Source organism: Homarus americanus, unplaced genomic scaffold (assembly GCF_018991925.1).
Source record: "Homarus americanus isolate GMGI-L3 unplaced genomic scaffold, GMGI_Hamer_2.0 scaffold45698, whole genome shotgun sequence".
Taxonomy (NCBI): domain Eukaryota; kingdom Metazoa; phylum Arthropoda; class Malacostraca; order Decapoda; family Nephropidae; genus Homarus; species Homarus americanus.
Genome location: NW_024735554.1, coordinates 12,731,394 through 12,752,957, shown reverse-complemented (window position 1 = coordinate 12,752,957; position 21,564 = coordinate 12,731,394). Strand labels below are relative to the sequence as shown.

At 36.8% G+C, this 21,564-nt stretch overlaps 1 protein-coding gene across 1 annotated transcript in view; it reads right to left on the bottom strand.

Moving 5' to 3' along the window:
- Positions 1 to 6,107: 6,107 nt before the first annotated feature.
- Positions 6,108 to 21,564, bottom strand: part of LOC121871531 (actin-related protein 5-like) — a 61,062-nt gene continuing 45,605 nt past the window's right edge. Inside the window, exons 11-13 of the mRNA XM_042373961.1 lie at positions 17,773 to 18,009; positions 16,641 to 16,761; positions 6,108 to 6,363 (exon numbers count right to left, since the gene is read on the bottom strand). Coding sequence (XP_042229895.1) covers positions 6,191 to 6,363; positions 16,641 to 16,761; positions 17,773 to 18,009 — 531 coding nt within the window. The 3' untranslated portion in view covers positions 6,108 to 6,190. The remainder of the gene's footprint in view (positions 6,364 to 16,640; positions 16,762 to 17,772; positions 18,010 to 21,564) is intronic.

Below are 21,564 nucleotides of genomic sequence, written 5' to 3'. Positions count from 1 at the left end.
ACTACTTGTAGAAATACATATATAGTTTCCCTTTGGGTACACACTTTTTGGACACCCTGTAGAAGTTGCAAGACATTGACAGAACAGTATACTTTGATAGAATAATGAAAAAGGCTAGTACAGTATTAGGATGTGTAATGTATTTGAAAATATGAGTACAATTTGGGGAACAAAGCTGTCATTACATTACTGCATAGTGATTAGTGATGATAAAACATTAAATAGCTGTTCAGAGGACAGTGGACCCATTGGCCATTTTCTAGTTAACAATGATCATGTGATCCCAAAAAAGCCCATGCATATATGAGTGGAATAAGACTACTGTACTAAGGTCCTCATTGATCCATCCAAAATTTTAAGTGTGGGGTTTGTGTGACTAAAATACCCATGACCACAACTGTACAAGGGATAAGAAAGAAATAATGATGAGATGTAAATACTTTAACTATAATTTCAGATTAAACGTGTTACTTCATTAAATGCCACAAAAATAGTGGGTGGAACCAGCTGTTATCTACCAGGAAAAGGTGAATGATCCTGCTAGTATTAATGGTATGTTAAAGTTTACCGTACTTAGTAGTGTGTGATATATGGGGAAGCAAAGATTGATTAAGAAATGCAGGAAGAGTTAGCTTCCTGTTCAATTAATGGTTGGTGTAAATGTTGTATGAGATTATGGGTCATTTATTGTTGTTATGGGGAAGTGTAGTGAAAAGTAATTATACAGTATATTCATGAAATAAGAGTGTAAAGATTTAATAAATGAATTGCTGTACTCAAAAAAAAGTTGAAGTAGAGATGGGATTTAATGAAAATGAAAAGGCAAGTGTTCAGTATAATAAAAGGGTGTAACCATTAGAATATTTGAACCAAAGAGCACCCGGAGTAAGATGATTGTTAATGAAGAAGCAAAGTTACACTGAAAATATGATTAAAACTACTGTATACTGTACTGGCCCTTTAGGGAGGTGCCAATTCAACCCAGGTTTTGTATTTTTCCAAATTTTAACTATGACCTAAAATATATTTATTATTAAAAGCATGTAGCTGTAGGGTTTCAACTTTGTGGACTTGTCTGCCAAGTATAAATATGAAAATTTAAATCATTCCACTCTCAAGTTATTCTGTTGTCATAATTAAATAGATACAAGGGCTGTTTAATAAACAATGTGATTGATGGTATAGAAAAAAAAATGGGGTAATATTTTGTTTATGATTTTTCAAAACAGCCTCCTTCCTTTCCAATACACTGCTCCTACCACTTTAACCCCCACCCCCCCCCTGTGGTTATGTTTGAGAAAATTTATAAAACAAATAAAAACTAGTTTAATTATACAAATTGGTCATGCATGATGTAAACAGTACAGGAACCTCTTGATTTATATGATAAATACTTTCTTGAAAATGGTCATGTAAATAAAAAACACGTAAATCAAACAATGTAAAAAGCGGAGATTAGGGGGTTTTGTTATTAATAAGACAGCGCCCAATATTATACCAGGAAATATAAAATACTCCAGACCTTTGCCTGCTTCACAGGCATGCTGATGGGAACATTTTTGTCAGTTTGATGTTTGATCCATGTGATCAACATTTGTTCCTTAATCAAACTTCTTGAATATGAGGGTTTAAATGCACTGACTAATGTTCCACTCTTGGCACTCTCCTTGATCTTTTCTGCACTATCATGAATAGTCCGTAAAGTAGATTCACCAAGATCAAGGGCACGTGTAATATCAGTTGTAAGTTCACCTCTCTTAACATTTGAGCACATCTGTCTTAATCTCAGTGGTGATGGCCTTAAGCTTCGAAGCACCACTGGTATCAGGATATTGTAAAGGACGCTTTCGTGGCAGGATGCAAGGGGCAAAACACGTGCAATATACAGTACAGTATACTGTACTGTAGCACTCCATTACTATAGACTGTATCCACAAACTGAGGACTGCAAGGTGAGAAGCTGTATACCCATACAACTCGTATGGCAGTCAACATGATACGACTGCGCTCCCAGCCTAATGATGATATTTGTCGATGGTTGTATTATGCCAAACATGAGCCCAGGTAAATTAAAAAATAGGTGTAAATGAACCGTGCGCATTATTATAAAAATGGTGTAAAACAAATGCTTGTGAATCGAGATATGCCTGTATAGAAATATATATACTTACCACAGGTTGGCATCACCGGAGCTAGGAAGAGTCGAGGATATGTGTGAAGTGGGGTGAGGTTGGCAGTACAATGTAAACAACACTAATTTGTAGGCAGTATGAGATACAGGACACTTGTTTTATCATATTACTATTTTAACTACAGTACTTAGTTATTTTTACTGCCTCCAGTAATTGATCACAAATCTGTTGATGGTAAAGACCCCCAACTACATTTGCATTTGGGGGGGAAACATGCGGCATATGAAGTCAATGGGTGAGATCCCTTCTTCACAAAAACTAAAAAGTTTCTGAGAAGGGAGGCATGAGCAACCAAATGATAAATGCCTACTTGGCAACATAGACTATTCAGACCTGCATGGTGATTCAAACATGAACCGAAGCCCTGTAAGCACCTTTGTGTTGAGTACTATATGCCCACCAGGGTGTTATTCAGTTCTTGTTAGATTCAAAACAGGAGCCTCAAATCAGTTTTGAGAAGCAAAAAAGTGACACTCCAGCCTTAGTGAAGTTGGGGAATTTTTCATTGTTTTAAATACATTTGGTATTTTAGCACATGGAAATACTAATTTATTGTAACAATCTGTCCTCTGGGTATGTAATGGCACTCTGCACTGATTTTTATGTTATCTTTGGCTCTCGTTTTGGGTGTGGTGTGACCTCTTAGCGTTAAATCCCTTGTGACCAGAAGAAACCTTTTTGTATCACCCAAAATTCTTGTATGATGCAGAAGTTTATCTTGGTATGCTTGTTAAATCATGTAGTTGTACTGTGCCACTAGCAAAATTTGATAACCACCCTTTGATTTGCAAATCTGTAATGAATTGGCAATACATTACTACCATATTCTATAAACACACTGCCTTGACTATATGATATTGATTAGATGGCATAACTCATTGATGCAGACTAAAACAAGTTCTAACTTTTTATTTTACACTTATTGTGTAACATAATGAGTATCCAGTTTAATTACTTATTGAGCAGCCCTCAGAGTAAGTAATAAATGGGGAGGAATTAGATTACAGTTTAGAACATATGACATTTCAGGTACTGTACATGAATAATACGTCCTCTATCCTATATCCACTTATTGTATGGTACAGCGTGCTGTGAAAACAAAGGTGAAAGGTACTAAAATTCTGGATAATGTGCAATTCATTTCACTTTGCTGGAAGATAATTGTAATTTCAGTGTGGGTATTATTCATTTATTACATTTATAATTTTTTTCTCTACTTAATTGAGAAAAAAAAATTATATATAGATTGACAACCCTTTATCCGAAAACCGTAAAGCTCTGAAAACCGAATTTTTTTTTTTTTTTTTTAACAGGGATTAGCACACCCAGGCATAGATCACTGACCCACATCGGGGCCTGGGGGGCAAAAATGTAATGGTAATAATAATTATAATAATAATTATTCATAGTAAATAAAAATGTTAATAAAAATACACCAAAATAAAATAATAATGATAACAATAATAATAATACTAAAAAAATATATTAATAAAATCAATAATAATAATAACAATAATACTGTAATAATAAAATAATAAAGAAATACAAGAATGAAAAAAAGATCAAAAGTGAGAAACACGACCTAGACCTATGAATTATTATTATTATAATTTTATATTTTCGCTACCCCTCCCCCAGGCCCCAATGTGGGTCAGTGATCTATGCCCGGGTGAGCTAATTCACATTAAAAAAGAAAAAAAAATTATGAAAACCGAAAGATTCCAAAATCCGAAATGCCTCTGGCCCCAAGGATTTCGGATAAAGGATTGTCAACGTGTGTGTGTTTTTTTTTTTTTTTTTTTTTTGGAAACAATATGAGACCATGGATAATAAATTTTGGTATATGAAGACTGTCACTAGTCATGTAAAATTTCAGAGCATATCGACCCCCACCTGCACAGATAGTTGTTTTAGCTACTGTACAGGGGTATACATGTGTTGAGATGGATGAAAGGTTACCTTTTTTACAACAAAACATTCCATTTATGATGTGCTTAATGTAAAGTTGTTGTTTTCTTTTCTTTTCTTTAATTTACAGATCATTGTACTGGGTAGTTTCATATTTAACCCATCAAAAACTTTTACTACCAATTACAGAGCATATTACTCTGTACAGGACAAACAAGTAGTATCAGTAACACTGAATCCTCTATGCAACTTCTATCTTTTGTATAACTTCACTATTACTCAGATAATGCAGTGTGTTTAGCAGTAATGAGTTAAAAAAAATAGATTTTTTCATATTAAGCTTTGATACTGATCATAATGAAAAAAAAAAGATCCAGTACTATAAATTCATTCATGTTTCTTTCATTTAGTTAATACATATTCACCTAACACCAATGCCATTTAATATTAGGTAAATCCAGTGATATACTGGATTGAAAATATATTGGGTTTGAAAGCCACCACTGAACCCCAGATCCCTGTACTATAGGAACAGAGTCAGAGTAGCGGAGATAGAAAATAGTGAGATACGTATTGTATTTATGAAGAGACGGAGAAATATGTCAAAGGAAGTAGTACTGAGGATGTACAGGGTGTCCCATAAATTTCCATACATAGGAAAAATATACCTTTTTATATGAAAATCCATTTTTATTTATATAATATGCTCTACATGACTACATTTTTCCTATGTATGGAAATTTATGGGACACCTTGTTTTAGGGAACTGTTGATTTGACATTATGCTGTGGGTGTGAATCGTGGGTTCTGGATACATCATTAAGTAGCATATTAGAAGCAACAGAAATGATGCACTTGAGAGTATTATGTGGGGTGAATACTGTACTGTGATATGCAAAGAGCTAGAAACTGTAATATAGTCAAGACCAAAAATGAGACCATTTGTAAGTTTAGCCTTCATGAATCAGTTGAAGATTAGCCCTACAAGTGCTCACCTGAAGATCCCCCTCCCCCCCTTAGCTTAACCAGCCTGAAGTTTAACCACCTTAAAACTATATGAGAGGCTAATCTTCAGGTGATCAATAAAGGCTAAAATTGTGAATGGTCTTGGTCTTTATCTCATTCTTGACTACTGTACAGAAATTAGTAGAGTTGATCAGGGTTTACCAATATGGTTCAGATATTTAGGGAAAGGGAAGTGAAAATTTGGTAAAATGTGTGTAATTAAGAGATAGGTGGATGGGAGGGAAAGGGGAACTCCAAGAAGGAAATAGTATGATCAAGTGAAGTGTGTAGTAGAAAAGAGAGGGATGGACATCTGGGAAGCAGTGGTGTTTGTGAATGAACAAAAAAAGAGCATGATGTTAGTTTTCTATTTTGATAAAAGTAGTCATCTTATTTGCCTTATTACTGTGTTTTGTGTAAGGTTGCTCATGAATAACAATAGTCCTAGCTAATGTAAATACTCTGGTAAATTCTCAGAAAATCTGGCTTCATGACTTTCAAATAGACACATAGACTTGGCTCCATAAGCAGTTTGATGACGGCTTTCAGAGTTTACAAATCCTTAATCAGAAAAAATATCACATTCTTTACAGTAGTGGATAAACTAGTGTTTCTGATTTTTTTATTGTAGAAAATCTGTCTTTCATAATGTCATTCCGTAGACGAGTTCTGTAGACTTGACAAAAAATTGCTGTTGATTGTCTGACTGTAGTGGTGATGGGCAAAAACAATAGTGAAGATAAATAGTATTTCATTGTAATTTCTGTACAGACTTAGAATAAGGTCATTCATGTAAATTTGGAGACTGGCAAGTTTTAGCCACCATGTTACAAATACTACAATGTCTTTCTCAAGTACAAAACTGTTTCCAGACCTTGTATATTGCTTGTAAAAATAGCTTTAGTATAAGACACTGAAAATATTGTATGATTTGTATGTTTTGCACATATATAAAGAACACTTATTGTAAATTAGTACATTATTTTTCCCATGGCAAATAAAAAAGTTATTATACTCTTTCATTATTTATTTTTCAGTTTTGATCAATACTATTAGTACAGTTATGTTATTATAATGGACAAACTTTAACTTGATGAAGAATCTCCAGTGGGTTCTACAGTTGTTATATTATCAGTAGAAAACATGCCCTCTGGTGTTGGCTTGGCCTCAGGTGCTGGAGTTGTCTCTTTGCTCGGAACTGCTGATCCTGGTGCTGACTCAGGTGCTACTGGCATTAAAGGGGCCCAAAACATGTTACCTAAGCAAAAAAAAATGCAAACTTTAGATTTAATTGTTAATTAGAAAGCTTTGAGGAATCAATGACATACACATACAGTTCATTAAATAAATTTCATAATGAGGTTCACTATGTTACCAAATACGTCGTCCATGAGAGTAGTGTGCTGAAATTGTTTTTATGGTTAATTTGTATGATTTAGGGTATTATGAAAAAAAAATTTGCTGGTGCTATATTTGGCAGCCATCTTATTTTTTTTATCTGAAAACACCAATTTCACTACTTATTGTTGGGTGTACATAAAAAAAGGTAGTACAGTAATACTAATATACGTACAAACCTCAATAAACGGACTTAAATATATCATTATTTGCTTTTTATGGACTCTGGGGTGCTCCAGACTGCCCCTCTATTTATCAGAAATATTTAAAAAGTCCGGAAAATCTTGCATCAATCCGGACAGTTTGTGTTCGTACATGCGTGCGTGTCACGCAGCACATACCTCAGTCCGAGTCCCACATTCATACGTACCACCTACCCCATCAACGTCTCGTGTCAAAATATTATTAAGTTTATACAGTTGGCATTAAGTATAGTTTGCCAAGTAAGAAGAACCACACACTACTGAACCTGTATTGTTTAAGTTGTAAATAGAAAATTATTACTATCCAGTTTAAGTACCAAACAATTAACATACTGTTCTGTAGAAGTATCTCACACTAAATTGTACCTGAACATTATAAGTGCATCATCTACTTCCGTTTACAGCATTCTAATACAGTGGTCCCTCGGTTAACAAACACAATTTGTTCCAGAGTCGTTCGTTAACCGAATCCATTATTTCAATGGGATATTGGGTAATTGGTTCCAGCTCACAGAAAAGTAGATACAAAGTAAAGCCAAAAAGTGCATAAAGTCAGAAACACTCCTAAAATTCCCCTAAATCGCCCTTAAATCACTAGATATATATATACGTACATAAACACTAGAACTCTTAAATCACTACTGTAATGTGATACAGGCGATTAATTTTTATCTCGTGCAAAATATATGACGTTTATATTCAAATTATTCGCTGTCTCGCAAGGATTCCAGCAATGCAAATTATATTCTCATAACTTTAGTCTGTGATATTATATAAGATAAAAACTTAAAGCCTAAAACCCTGGCTGGGGAGAGGGAGGGAGGTGAGGTGATATGTTTGACAGTTGGAGCCGAAGGTCTAATGTGTGTGTATTTATCAGTCCTTAAGAGTGACTAAGCTTTTCTCTTATAAAATGCCAGTGAAATGACCTGGGAGAATATAATTTACATTGCTGGGATTCTTGTAAGATAGTGATTAATTTGAATAAAAACAAGCTATAATTTGCACTAGACATAAAAATTTTAGTACAGTAATCATTTAGTACATGTACAGTACAGGTTTGCACTTAGGTCATTTATTTCTTTTACATTTCTTTTAGTATGGTGTGTGCATGTAAATGAATAAAAATAAATGACATTTTTTTTGTAAATCTACCCAAAAATACAGTTGAAAAACTGTACATTATTAAAATGTACTACAGTACACTAATGTACTAAAAATTTTATCTCTTGTGCAAAATATATGACATTTCTAATCAAATTATTCACTGTCTTGCAAGGATTCCAGCAATGCAAATTATATTCTCCTAACTTTAGTCTGTGATATTATATAAGATAAAAACTTAAAGCCTACTGTATAACCACCAAACCCTGGCTGGGAGGGAGGGGAGAAAAAAGTGACATGTTTGACAGTTGGCACTGAAGATCTAGTGAAGTATTTATTTGTTTATTTATGTCCTTTAGATCGAGTTTTTGTTTTTTGTTTATAAAATGTCATAGAAGTGACCAGGGAGAATATAATTTACAATGCTGGAATTCTTATAAGATAGTGATTAATTTGAATGTAAACATGCTATAGTTTGCACTAGACAAAAATTTTAGTAATCATTTTGTACATTATTTTAATAACATGTACAGTACAGCTTTGTCCTTCAGACAGTGTGTGCATGTAAATGAGTTTCAATAAATGAATAAAGTTACATACAGGCAGTCCCCGACTTACAACAGGGTTAGGGACCCAAATCCAGGTCGTAAGTCGAAAATGCAAAAAATAATACATAGAAAATCTAAAATGAAATACAGTACAGTAAAAGTAATCAATAATGAAGAATGAATATAGTGTTACTGTGCACTTACCTTTAATGTAGTCAGCTGAATGCACACGGAGCCCCAATAATTTTTTAATTAAGCACGGACTACATTAATTGGATGAAGCAGAGGAGACAGGGCTGGGTGGGTCATCAATTTCGCTTTCTTCAGACAGGCTAACATACTTGCTTGTTGAAGGTATTGGATCATCTTTAGGGAGTGAAGAGGCGGCACTGGTGGGGTGTGAGGAGACAGCAGTGGAGGACTTCTTAAAATATATGTCCAATTTAGACTGCACAGTTTGCCTTTTCTTTTCATTGTAAACTCCCTGTAGCAAGCAAGTGCATCTTGGATCATTCTGTCAACTTTTGTAAAACGCTCAACATTTTGATCCATTTCGTCAAACATTTGCATACCCTTATTAATAGTAGCAAATGCCTCTGCCATTTGTTTCACTGAAAATTATTTGGGGGGTGCAGGTGGTTCTTCTACATTTTGACTCTCTTCTTCCTCTGCAATTTTCTGTGCATCCAGTTCAATAAGATCCTTGTTACTCTATCTCTTCTGCTACACTTTCAACCAACTGCTCAATATCTTCATTATCAATTTCTAACTCCAGCTCTTTACCCAACTCCACTATCTTGTTACTAATCTCAGAAATTAATTCATATTCATTAAATCCTTTGAAACTGTTCACATATCTTTTCAGGACTTTCTTCCATATTCCATTCATGCACTGACCTGTAACCTCATCCCATGCTGCAGCTATGTTCTTTATACATTTCACAATGTTGTAGCCCTTCCAAAACTCTCTGAGCATTTTCTCACCTTCAGTAGCAGCAACAGCCTGAGCGAAGGTCGTACATAAATAATACGCTTTAAAAGCAGCAATAGCACCTTGATCCATGGGTTGGATGATAGAGGTAGTGTTTGGTGGAATGTAGACGACCTTAACATCAGGGTGCAGGTCGTCCAGGTGTGGTGGGTGTCCAGGAGCATTATCTAATATTAATAAAATCTTGAATGCAACCCCTTGTTGCAAACAATACTCCTTGGCTCATGGAATGAAACAACTCGGGAACAAATCCTCAAACAGTACTAGGGTCATCCATGCTTTCTTATTACTGCAATAAAACACTGGCAGTGTGTGCTTGCTGATATGTTTAAAAGCCCTGGGGTTCTCTGAATGATATATCATGAAGGGTTTTATCTTGAAACCAGCTACACCCCCTCCCCCCCCGAACAGAAGTGTGATTCATGCCTTGAATCCCGGCATGCTTTTCTCCTCTTTGTGGATGTATGTTCGTTCTGACATGCGCTTCCAGAATAATCCAGTTTGGTCCACATAAAATATTTGCTCAGGCAAATAATTCCCTCCACTATGACACGATCTAGCTCCTCCTTAAAAGCTTCGGCAGCACCCACATCAGCACTTGCTGCCTCTCCACTCGCCTTTACACTGTGCAAACTGTCACGTTTCTTGAACCTTTGGAACCACCCATGACTTGCTGTGAAGTTTTAGTCACACTCATCACCCGCCTGCTCTTTCAGGCTTTCGAAAAGGCTTCTTGCCTTAGCCTGTATGGTTAGAAGGCTTAAGGGTACACACTTTTGTATCTGATCTTCCATCCACACCACAAGTAATTTTTCCATCTCATGAATAGGACCTTGTCTTTTTTTTTTTTTATTATTGTTCCCTTTATAGGTGCTGATCTTTCACTACCTCACGAATTCGTTCCTTGTCTCTCACTCTGTCAAAAGAAGCCTAGGTCACGTGAAATGGTTACTACCGTTTTTCCATTTTCATATTGCTATTATTTTCATTTTCATCTCAAAAGTAACTGACTGTCTCCTTTTCTTCTGAGCATCACCAGAACTCTCACTTTTACGCTTTCCAGTCATTCTAAAGAGAATTAGAAACGAAAATATTGTCAGTACACAGCGCGATCACTACCAACAACAACGACAGCCAAACACCAACTGAGTGTGCTACGGCATGGACGCTGTACACCACGCGGCAACCCAGCCCACGCGACGCTCTCGTAAGGGACGGAAACATTTCAGTCCAAGAAAATAAGTACAGAGTTTGAAAAAGTTTTGGTACGACTGAGGTGGTCGTATGTCCGGATGGTCGTATGTCGAGTAGGTTGTATGTCCGGATCATCGTATGTCGAGTAGGTCGTATGTCCGGATGGTCGTATGTCGAGTAGGTCGTAAGTTGAGGACTACCTGTATATCGAGCCAAAAATATTAGTTAAAAACTATATGTAGACAGAGCTTGGATGGCTAAATTTTAGAATGACCAATAATTTTAATATAAAAAATGCAAAAATATTCAAGAACACAACCTTCTTGATATTTACTCCACTGGAAACAAATGTAAACACAGAACAAATTACTGTATTGGTGGACTAGCTGATCAGCTGATGCTCACAACAAAACGTGTTTGTCGTAAGGATTTCGTTAATTGAAGTTTTGTTCGTTAACCGAATTGAAGATCCTTATGGGAGCTAATTTGTGAACCAAAATTTCGTTAATCGAACTGTTCATTAACCGAGGGACCACTGTAATGTAAATAAAAGCACCTTTATGAATTTTATAGCATTTGCTCTGTTTAACATGTACAGTATTGTCTTTAATGGGATACTGTACAGTGGTCAAATTAGATTTGATGTAGACCTCAGGAGAGCTAATAGGTGCAGAGATGAAACTTCATGTACAGTATAAATGCGGTGGAGGGGAGACTTGCTGTTGCCAGTTCGCCAATTTGTTTTTATTTATTCATTATTATATTCTCGTATGATCAGCCTCGTACGGTGTATATTTCCTCATCAATAATATAACATTAAATAATAGAAAAAGCCTTTTTTCTAAAAAAAACAGTTTTTGTGATATACTGTAGTCCAAAATGTGATGTCTAGCTCATAAAATGGATACGGTACATCTGGTAGTGATGGAGTGTGGCAGGTGTGTGCGTGTGTGTGTGTGTGCGACATGGATGCTGTAATGCACGCTCATCTATTGCTCTCTTCCCGGGAAGATTACCATCACCATTGTTTGGATTATTTTTACCTAAAATCTTACCTTTTTTCTGTGGTTGAATGTATGTTAAACTTAAAGTTTGGGCTGACATTTTTTTCATAAATAATATACATTTATTCACTGCTAGTGTACAATATTAATTACAACATGTCCAATTAACTTCTTTTCCTGTGTTGGTGGTGCCTCGGTGAGTCATCTGACGATGACGAGTATTAATCAATTTTCACGCATTCTCATACAAATTGAAGAACTGATCACTATAATACCTTTCAAAATCGTAGGATCTACTTACAAGGACCCCTTCACTTTTGCATGACAAGATTGTCCTTCACCTGACGTCCTCATGACTTTTTAATCTGACTTGTCGTAAGGATTTTTCACCCGCGGGCGAATGTGATTGAGCAGCCCTGGTTGGTGACACACTCCTACCCAGTACACATGGAGAAGCACTTCTACTATTTATACTTTGGGTAAACACTTTACAGTACGAAGCAATCATATCAGTGAAAACAGTTATCGCGAGCCAGACTTATGTCTGATTTTCCAGAAACAGTCCAGATAAGCAGGGATATGTCCGGACTCCTATTGTGTGTGTGTGTGTGTTTTTTTTTTTTTTTTGGCCTTCGCATTTTCTGGACTGGAGTCTGCCCCAATTCCAATTTATCGAGATTCTACTGTCCTTAATGTTTCCGAGTTTCAATAAAATGGTTTCCATACAAGCTGTTGAGAAGGTGATTAAACTCAGAGAAAAAAGACAACTGATAATGCAATATCTGATCATAAAAGAGAGTCATTCTGATCATTGTCTTGAAGATGCAGTTAATTCAAAGGAATTTTCAGTAATACTGAGTTCCCTGTTCTCTGCAAACAGCTATGTTTTACTACCAGCAGACAAGAGTTCTTTCATGAAAACATTGAGGAACTACCCAGCATTGAATCTCAACCAGTTGATGATGATCAACAAACGAGAAGGAAACCTAACTAGTTGTCTTGGACGTGATTATGATGAACTTTGAGTGATATTCGACAGATACATTGAAGACTACCTAAAAGAAAAAGAAAAACAAGACAGAAAAGAAATGGTGGCATTGAGGCTGTCAAATTCCAAATAGCTGACACATCTTCACTAAAGACTACATCACTGAAGAAGTTTCTTTCACATGTGAAGACCAAAGACAAACATACCAAATATTAGGGTCATGCTGTTCTTCATGACACCTTTCTTCAAGAAAAAAATGTTGTTGTACTGTAGTCTATGGTACCTCTGCTTTGGGTGGTATTGATGATTACCTGAAGAAGCGGATACCCTGATCCTTCACCATACCCTCGATGCTGATCAGAAACATCCTAAATAAGTCATTGATGTGCGTTCACCTGACACTGATTTATTTCTATTACTCATGGACCTCTGTGCACACCACTCATGCACTTCACACTCATTGCGGGTCAGGCAAAACTGACTCATCGCGTAAATACAGTGAAGATGTTTAGCAGTAGGAAAAGTGAAGGCTCTGGGACTACTGGGTCTTCCTGCATTCAGTGGAGATAGTATTAGTAAAGACAGATGGCTCAAACAGTACCTACAAATGGAAGAGATCTGTAAAATCGTCCAACATATGGGCAGAATGACAGATGAAAAGAAGGAAAATTTTATCCTCTAAAGGCTAATTTGTAGCATGTATAAAAATGAGACATATTTTTCAAAAGTACTGTATGTGTCCTTAGATAGGATATGTTTAGAAAAAAAAGGGAACAGGAGGAGAAAATCTACCCTCAAGATGGGCTATGCTCGAACCACACATCAAGAGATCAAGAGTAATTGTAAACATTTTGAAAGGGTATCACACTTCCACACCACAACACATTCCTTTGGATGGAAGTGGATGAATTATAGATGGTGAGAAATTCTACCTTGTTAAGTATTTTCTACCTTCTGCTCCAAAAGACATTTTGGATTTGGTTCTGGCATAAAAAACAATCTCGTGCACATCGTTGTAGCAAGTTGACGCAGACGATGCATAGAATGTAAACGATACAGAGACAGTGTAATTCTCTCAAGTTATCTCAATTATAATTGTAATGACTTTCACTAGAAGTTATAATTGTAAGTGAATCAATGTCTATTGTATTGTACTGACTTTATCAGGCATAAACCATAATATATAAAAGTGGCTTTTCTTTACCCTTCGTTGTATAACTGTAGCAATATCATCAATTAAAATTAAAAATAAACAAGGTTATAAATCATCTAGATGTGTCTATCAATACCAGTACAAAATATAATGGAATGCCATCAAATTAAAGATGAAATACAAATTATGCTTCAACTCTTACAGGACTTTCTTTACTGATGCTCTGAAATGTGTCAGAACCTCACCATCAGTGCCACTCTCCACTGCATAAGTGTCTATTTTAAGTAACAAAGTTAGCTTATTTCATAAGCACAACATTTATATATTGTTTTATTTGAGTATATGGTTTAAATCTCTAGGTCTATATAATTAAATTTTGATATAGATTTTGGTCAGCACCATCAGAGATCAGAGTACAGTCAACCCTCGCTTTACGCAGTCCCACTTTACGCGTTTCCACATTTACGCGCGGTACCCTGCCGAACATGGAATGCTCACTTTCCGCGGTGTGTGTACCCTTTTACGCGGAGAGTGGCGCAAGCAGGGTGCGCACAAGGTCGCCCAGTCATCAAAACATTACCGAGTTCTTCACCCGCCACCCACCACAGCCGGCCCAAGTCGGTGATAGTGATAATGATAGTGAGGATATGGACTTTGAGGGGTTTGACAAAGAGGCCCTGCAAGCCTCTGTGGTGGATAGTGATACAATTGATACAAGTGATACAAGTGAGGGCCAATAATCTGCCCTCTGCCTTGGAACCAACCCCCTATCCCCGTGTGCCCAGCCATCTTTTCTACTAATGTAAGTGTTAAAAAACCTAATATTATTGATATTTCTCTTAATTATTAATTGTGTGTGCATACCATAATAATATTAAGAAGTTATTTTTACTACAACGTAGGTATTGTGTCTGAAAAAGTGGAGTTTGGGGGTCGGCCCAGTCTCTATTTCAATTAATCCCATATGTTATGTTGTTCACTTTACTCGTTTCTCACTTTACGCGGGCCGCTGTGGGTTCAATTGACCACGTAAAGTGAGGGTTCACTGTATTGGTTATGACATAATAGAGGTTATTAAAGTATCTACTCTGATGTTTACCTACAGTATAGAATTTCTACCCTTGTAGTAAGATATACATTAATTAGCATCACAATTATTTTACATATTCTGACCCCAAATATGTGATTAACACCTATTAATGTACAGTCTACAACAAAATTTTCTGCACCTTTATGGTTTTATTAAATATGACACACCAGACCAAGAATTCTGAACAACACTCATTTATGCAGGTGATTTCTGTTAATTTCTCTGTATTAACTATAAGTGATATAAAAATTACATCATACTGGTTAAACAATGCATCACACAACCAGAAATACCAACCTTACCAAATTAACATGGCCTCAGTCAATGATCGTTGCAGAGGCCATCAGACCAACGGGTGCAGAAAATTTTTTTGCTGACTGTACAATAAATATCCAAGTTGGCAGAATTTTTTTTTCATAATACCCTAAATCATGCAAATCAACCATAAAAACAATTTCAGCACACCAATCTCACGAAATTACGTAATTAACCTCACAATCACTAATATACTGTAATTAGTAAGTAAAATACATCTTCCCATAGTCAGGCTTTTAAAAAGAATTAATGACATCTTATTTGGAGAGAGCATGTTGCTCTTGAAATATATCACCCTGCACCTTAATGGGAAAAGATTTGTAAGAGTAGGAAAATATCACTTATGTTAAACCAAGCTATTTAACACCAATTAACTGAGTGTTTTTAATTCAGGTTTTAGTATTTGCTAAAGAAACGTTTTATAAATTTCTGAGGTTGGTTGGTAAATGCGATAACAGAATACAGTAAACCCTCGAAGATACGGACCTAGTAAATCCAGATTTCGGAAGATTCGGACAACAAAATTGGGGGTTCTGTGCTAAGAAGCCTCCCTAAGAAGCATCCCCAAAACAGGGTGAAGGTAGTTTAAGGTTTAAAGTTTTTAACTTATATAATATCACAGACTAAAATTAGCAGAATATAACTTGTATTGCTGGAATCCTTGCAAGAGAGTGAATAATTTGAGTATAGACATCATATATTTTGTAAAAAAAGATAAAATTTTTCGTCCTTTTGTGTAGTACATCGAGTACAAATGAGTACAGTAATATGTTGCCCAAAATTATGGCTTTTTCATAGGAAAAAGTCTGTATATCTAACCCCAGTGGTCAGGATAATATGTACTGTATTTTCGGTGTTTTTTGTATCATTATTTATCGTTTTTATACATTTTGTACATTTGCCGGAAGCTTCGGACAATCAGCTTTTCCGGACAGGTGGTCCCCCCTTTTAGTCCGGATCTTCGAGGGTTCACTGTATGTCATTAAATGAACATGAGAACAGGAAAAAGATGACCCAGCACTATTCTCTCCTCCTCAACATGTAAACTGCCCCCATCAACTTGTGTACCTGAGCTTACATGTCTCCATTTTGTAAGTAGGACTTATCAGGTAAGTCTTCTTTTGAAATGTATTACCGTACAGTACTGTGTTTTATTTTTATATTATTAAATTATTTTAGTGGGTGGATATTGTATGAATGTCTTGAAATTGTGACAGAAATGGTTTAGGGTGGTACTGTGTACATTGTGAATTGTACTGATATATGTTTACCTTTAAACAGTTGCAATTCATGCAATTTGGCTTGTACAAGCTTTTTTTGAACACAACCCTCACATATAACAAGGACCACCTAGTAACAGAGTAGCCTGAAGGCTCTTCTGTCATGGCCAACCCCTCAGAGGGGAGCTGGTTAGAAAAGTGAGGTGTTGAGGATATGAGAAGATAAGATACATACTGTATAGTAAGACAGATGGAATATTTATAGTTATTTCTTAGGAGACACAATGTACAAATAGATAGAGAATTAAAAGGCCAGAAGAAACTTACCATCCTTGTGGTATTTGATCCTGTCTCCTCCATGTTCCAGGTAATCTGCCCTGGTAAGCCCCATAGCCACCAGCTCTTCACTAGTGTCTAGGGCTCCATACCAAGCATCCAAAACAGGATTCTGATGAAGTAAGTAATTATTATTTTTTAAAGCATGAAAATTTCCTGTTTGGAAAACAACATAAATTCTATTAAGACCTTTTTAATATAAAAAGAGAAAAGATGGATCTCCCTTTGGACATTGACATTGTTTATTCATACCAAATTGGCTATGCATCATGTTAGTGTACCAATCATTCATTCGGCCCCAAAAGAAGATAAATCTAATTTCCCTCCCTTTATCATCACTGATTTACATCCATTCTACGTGCTTGCATGGGTTAGCTATAATAACTTAATGCCATGGTGTACCAGTTGCCATCAGGCAAATTTTAAGCAAGTTCATGGCTGGATGCCCTTCCCATTGCCAACCTACTTTTACAGAATGGGAACTGGGCATTATACAAAGGACTTTAAAACACTTTTGTAGATGGCAAGTAAGGGTCCTTACTGCCTGAAGTAATCAAAGATTACATGCTTACTTATTTTCTCAAACACCTTGAGAATAAAAATTTAATCTGTTATTGGCAATACAGCATCCATTGTGAGTGTCTGTAACCTTTGATCCATTCCATACAAAGATGGAAGAGCAGTAAAATAATGACATGGAAAAGAAAAAAAAAACATTCAAGATTTCCACCTGTTTTACTCCTCCTTCTTTACCAGTTATTTCTATGATAGATGTTCTAATGAATTTTGTATCATTGTTCCATCTCTTTGTATCTCGTCAAGCTAGAAATGACCTTGGAAGCACACAGGCTTTTTCTGTACAATGTAGAAAACAATGTTATAAATTGTTTCTATCCCAAACATCTGCTTTCTTGACATACTCTCCAGAGAGTAAACTTGTATTTTGAGCAATGTGATTCCATTTTTTTCTTTCACTCTCCAGACTTTTCCCCACTATGATGTAGGATTGCCAGAATCAAGAGAAAATACAAACTCTCCCATCAGGTGCTACCATTCATTCTCTAATGCTGTAACAACAAAATTCAAGATATACATTATAAATTATTCATGAAAAATGTTGTACCTGGGCTTGGCAAACATTGAAATGTGACTGGAATGGTCTCATGGCCAGAAGTTCCCTCTCTATCCTAGGCTTAAGTCCAGGTAGTGATGAAGGGCCACCAGTCAGGAAGACATTGTTCACTAGTCTGTTCTGAATGTCTGAGTCAAAGAGGCCCAACACGTACTGAATGGTGGCTGTTATCCCACCCTGCTCCAGCCCATACATATATGGCTGGAAGAGTAATTCTCCAATTCTGATCTGTAAAAAAAAAAAAGTATATACACTAGTATATCGGAACAGGAGGGATGCATGGCCAAGAGCAGCTCAACAGAACAGGTTGACTTAATTACAAGAAACAGATCTATAAAACAGGAGGACTACACAGTTATGAACACATCATCAGAATAAGACTAAATGAACAGGAACAGAATCACTAAATGTCAAGTACTGTAACATCAACAGACCAGGAGGACTATATGACCAGAAGCACATCAGTAAAACAGAAGGACTAAATAGAAAGGAACATCAACAAATTAGTAAGAATAAATAGCCAGGAGCATATCAATATTACATGAATAAATGACCAAGAACAATATGAGAAATGGTTAAGAACTCATCTGTTTAAGAAAAAATAATGGACAATGTTGATGTATGTGAAAATCATAGATCGATCCTGGAAATTCCATTTTAGGGCCAAGTCTGCACAAGTACCCATCAACTCTTAGTGGTTACAACCAAGAGGTGTGCTGGGAATTTCTTAACAGCTGTTTCTGATTAAGGTTGAAATTCAAAGGGTGGTATAAATTGGTGAGTGCCAATGGTGTGAGCCATTAAGCTTTGGGGGTCTGAGGCGAGCAGTTAGCTCCCCCAATGCATATTAGTATTTCTGTAAAATTTGGACGAAATTGTTTTACATCTTTTATACTCACTGATGACATAATTACATTACCTTAGAGTAAACTAGTTTTTCATTAAAAAAATAACTACAATAGATACAGCAATCACGCCATTAGCCAGAATCTCAGGTCCCTGGAACTCTCCAATAGCCAAACATGGACATGAGTTTCTGAGGATGAAATCATGCACATTTTCTAGAAGAAATCAAAGAAAATCTCTCCACTCTAGGCATGGGAAAATTTTTTCCAAGAGTTCCGAGAGATTGCATCATGCTCTGATGTGTCCCCCACATGTCAGGCACATGGGTGATCTAGCTGCTTGGGTAACTTAGGCAGTAGGCTCAGGTGCTTAGTTCATATTCTGCTGCCTTTGTATGAGGTTTTCCCTCGTTTACTGGCATGGATCGGAGACTTTCTGCATGATCGCAAGCAGTGTGTGGTAATTAATGGTACACAATCGTCATGTGTACCCGTGACAAGCAGGATGCCACAGGGCAGTGTACTGGGCCATTGTTGTTTGTTTGTTTCATAAATGACATGCCAGAAGCTATACACTCCTCCATACAAATGTTTAAGGACGATGCCAAGTTATTCAAGGAAATTAAGAACCAAACAGACTGTGAAGAGCTGCAAAAAGATCTCTGTGAGCTTCAAGAGTGGTCAAAGAAATGGCTGCTAAGATTCAATGTCACAAAGTGTAAGAAGATGTACCTGGGTCGCACCAACAGTAAGGGGGCTTATCATATGTCCCAACGGGATGAAGAAACTGCATTAATAGAAACCAAATGCGAAAAGGACCTGGGTGTGTATGTTGACAATGAACTGAAGTTCTTGGGCCATTGTGAGAAGAAGGTGAATCAAGCCACCAAACCAGTAGGCCTTATAAAAAGGTCGTTCAGATATCTGGATGGTCAGTCCCTCATAACAATCTTCAAGAGTGAGGTGCTTCCCTGCCTGGAGTATTGTCACCCCGTCTGGTCTCCAAGATATGCTAGGGACTGTCAGTTGATTGAAAATGTCCAAAGGAGGGCCACCAGACTGGTGCTTGCACTCTGGCACTTCAGTTATCCAGAGAGATTAGAGCGCCTGCAACTGCCTAGCTTTTACTACAGATGGGCAAGGGGTAAGCTAATTGAGGTGTATAAGCATCTCAAAGGGCACTACTCAATCGAGTGTCCATACCTGGAGCAGGCAGACCCCTCCCCCAACAAGGGGCCTCAGCTCAAGGTTGAGAAAGCCACAAGTCCAGAAAACTCTGAGGGCAAACTTTTTCACATTGAAAACTGTGAACTCTTGGAACAACCTGCCAGAAAGTGTTGTGATGGCACCGAGTGTGAGCTCTTTCAAGACCAAACTTGACTAATACTAGATCAGGTTCAGATTCATTCAGGAGCCAGTGCATGCCCAGTACTTGCCAACAGTGCGTAACAGAGACGTGACAGACCACCCAAGCAGCTAACGAGCCGATCAGTGGCGAAGATGATAAAAGTAAAAATTAAAAAGTAATTTGTGTTGTACAATACTGTACATTAATGTACCATGACAAAATCAGCAAATAAAAAGTGATTACAGTTACGTATACTGTACTGTATGTTCTGTAAGTGAGAGTACTATACTGTACATAGCAGAATGGATAGTGTATGCCTACTGTAGGCTAGTGAGTAGAGGGTGTATGTACAGTATACAGTGTGAGTGCAATCCATCCTTCATGGAGTGACAGATAGTAACACCTGCTACAGTAGATGGTACAGGACAAAGGCAGGCCATCATGTATCATCATATCACCATTTGGCCTGCCTGTATCACAAGCTCAAGAAAACAACTTCTGCTGGTGAGTACCGGGTACAGTACAGTATAGTGTATATAGTAGTATATTTTGTTTATTTATACGAGTACAGTGATATCCCCATTAACCGGAACAATTGGTGCAGAGCACTTCCGGGGATGAGAGATTTTCGGCTAACCAGACAACTTTCTCAAACCCGGAAAAATTCCTTATCCCCGGAATATTTTCCAGTTATTGAGAAAAGTTTCCAAGTGTCTAAGCTAGACATCTTACACACACACACACAGACACTAGCCCACTTCCCCAGAATGTTTCTGGGTGCTGGGGATGTTTTCCTTGAGTCTAAACTACCGGAGACCATAAATACAATTATAATTAAGTTAAAAACTCCATTTCCTTACTATAATAATCCAGAATTTATCTAAAAGTTTGGTAAAGTAAATGTATTTGAAAATTAAAAATCTATGTGATATGGGCGTGAATGAAACTGTGTGTTACAGCAAAGACTGGTATTTTCCTTTCCCATGGAGCTGTGGGGTATTAGTGGTCTCATATTACTGACCTTCTGATGGAATGTCAGGTCACCCTTTCTTGGCCAGGGGATTAGTGAGTTTCATGACCTAAAATGTCTTGAATAAACACGAAATCTAAAGTAATTTTAGAGAGATTGTGAAAAGTATAAGTATAAATGGAGTGAGAAAGCAGAAAGGTGTGGGTAATTAGAGAGATGGAGTGGAAATGAGTGTTGCCAAGCACTCGTCAATAGCTGATATTTAACTTGCAGTCACACACACGCAAATTTGTCACACAATAAGACCCTCACTCCTTATGTCTGCTGTCTTAATTCCCTTATTAGGGGTATGTGAATGGTGTTGGGGTGTGATGTTCGGGTGTGTGTGTGATCATACTACAGTAGTTGGTATGTAGTGATCGTCACGTCTCTATTACACTTCACTCAATTGACTGTAATACATAATACCCAAGAAAGGGTGACCTGACATTCCATCAGAAGGTCAGTAATGAGACCACTAACCCCCTACCTTACCTCCACCTGACACTGAGGCAGGTCAAGTCCCCCAAAAATACTTTAACTTTAATCTTTATTCAAGACATTTTCAGAAAATTCCCTGG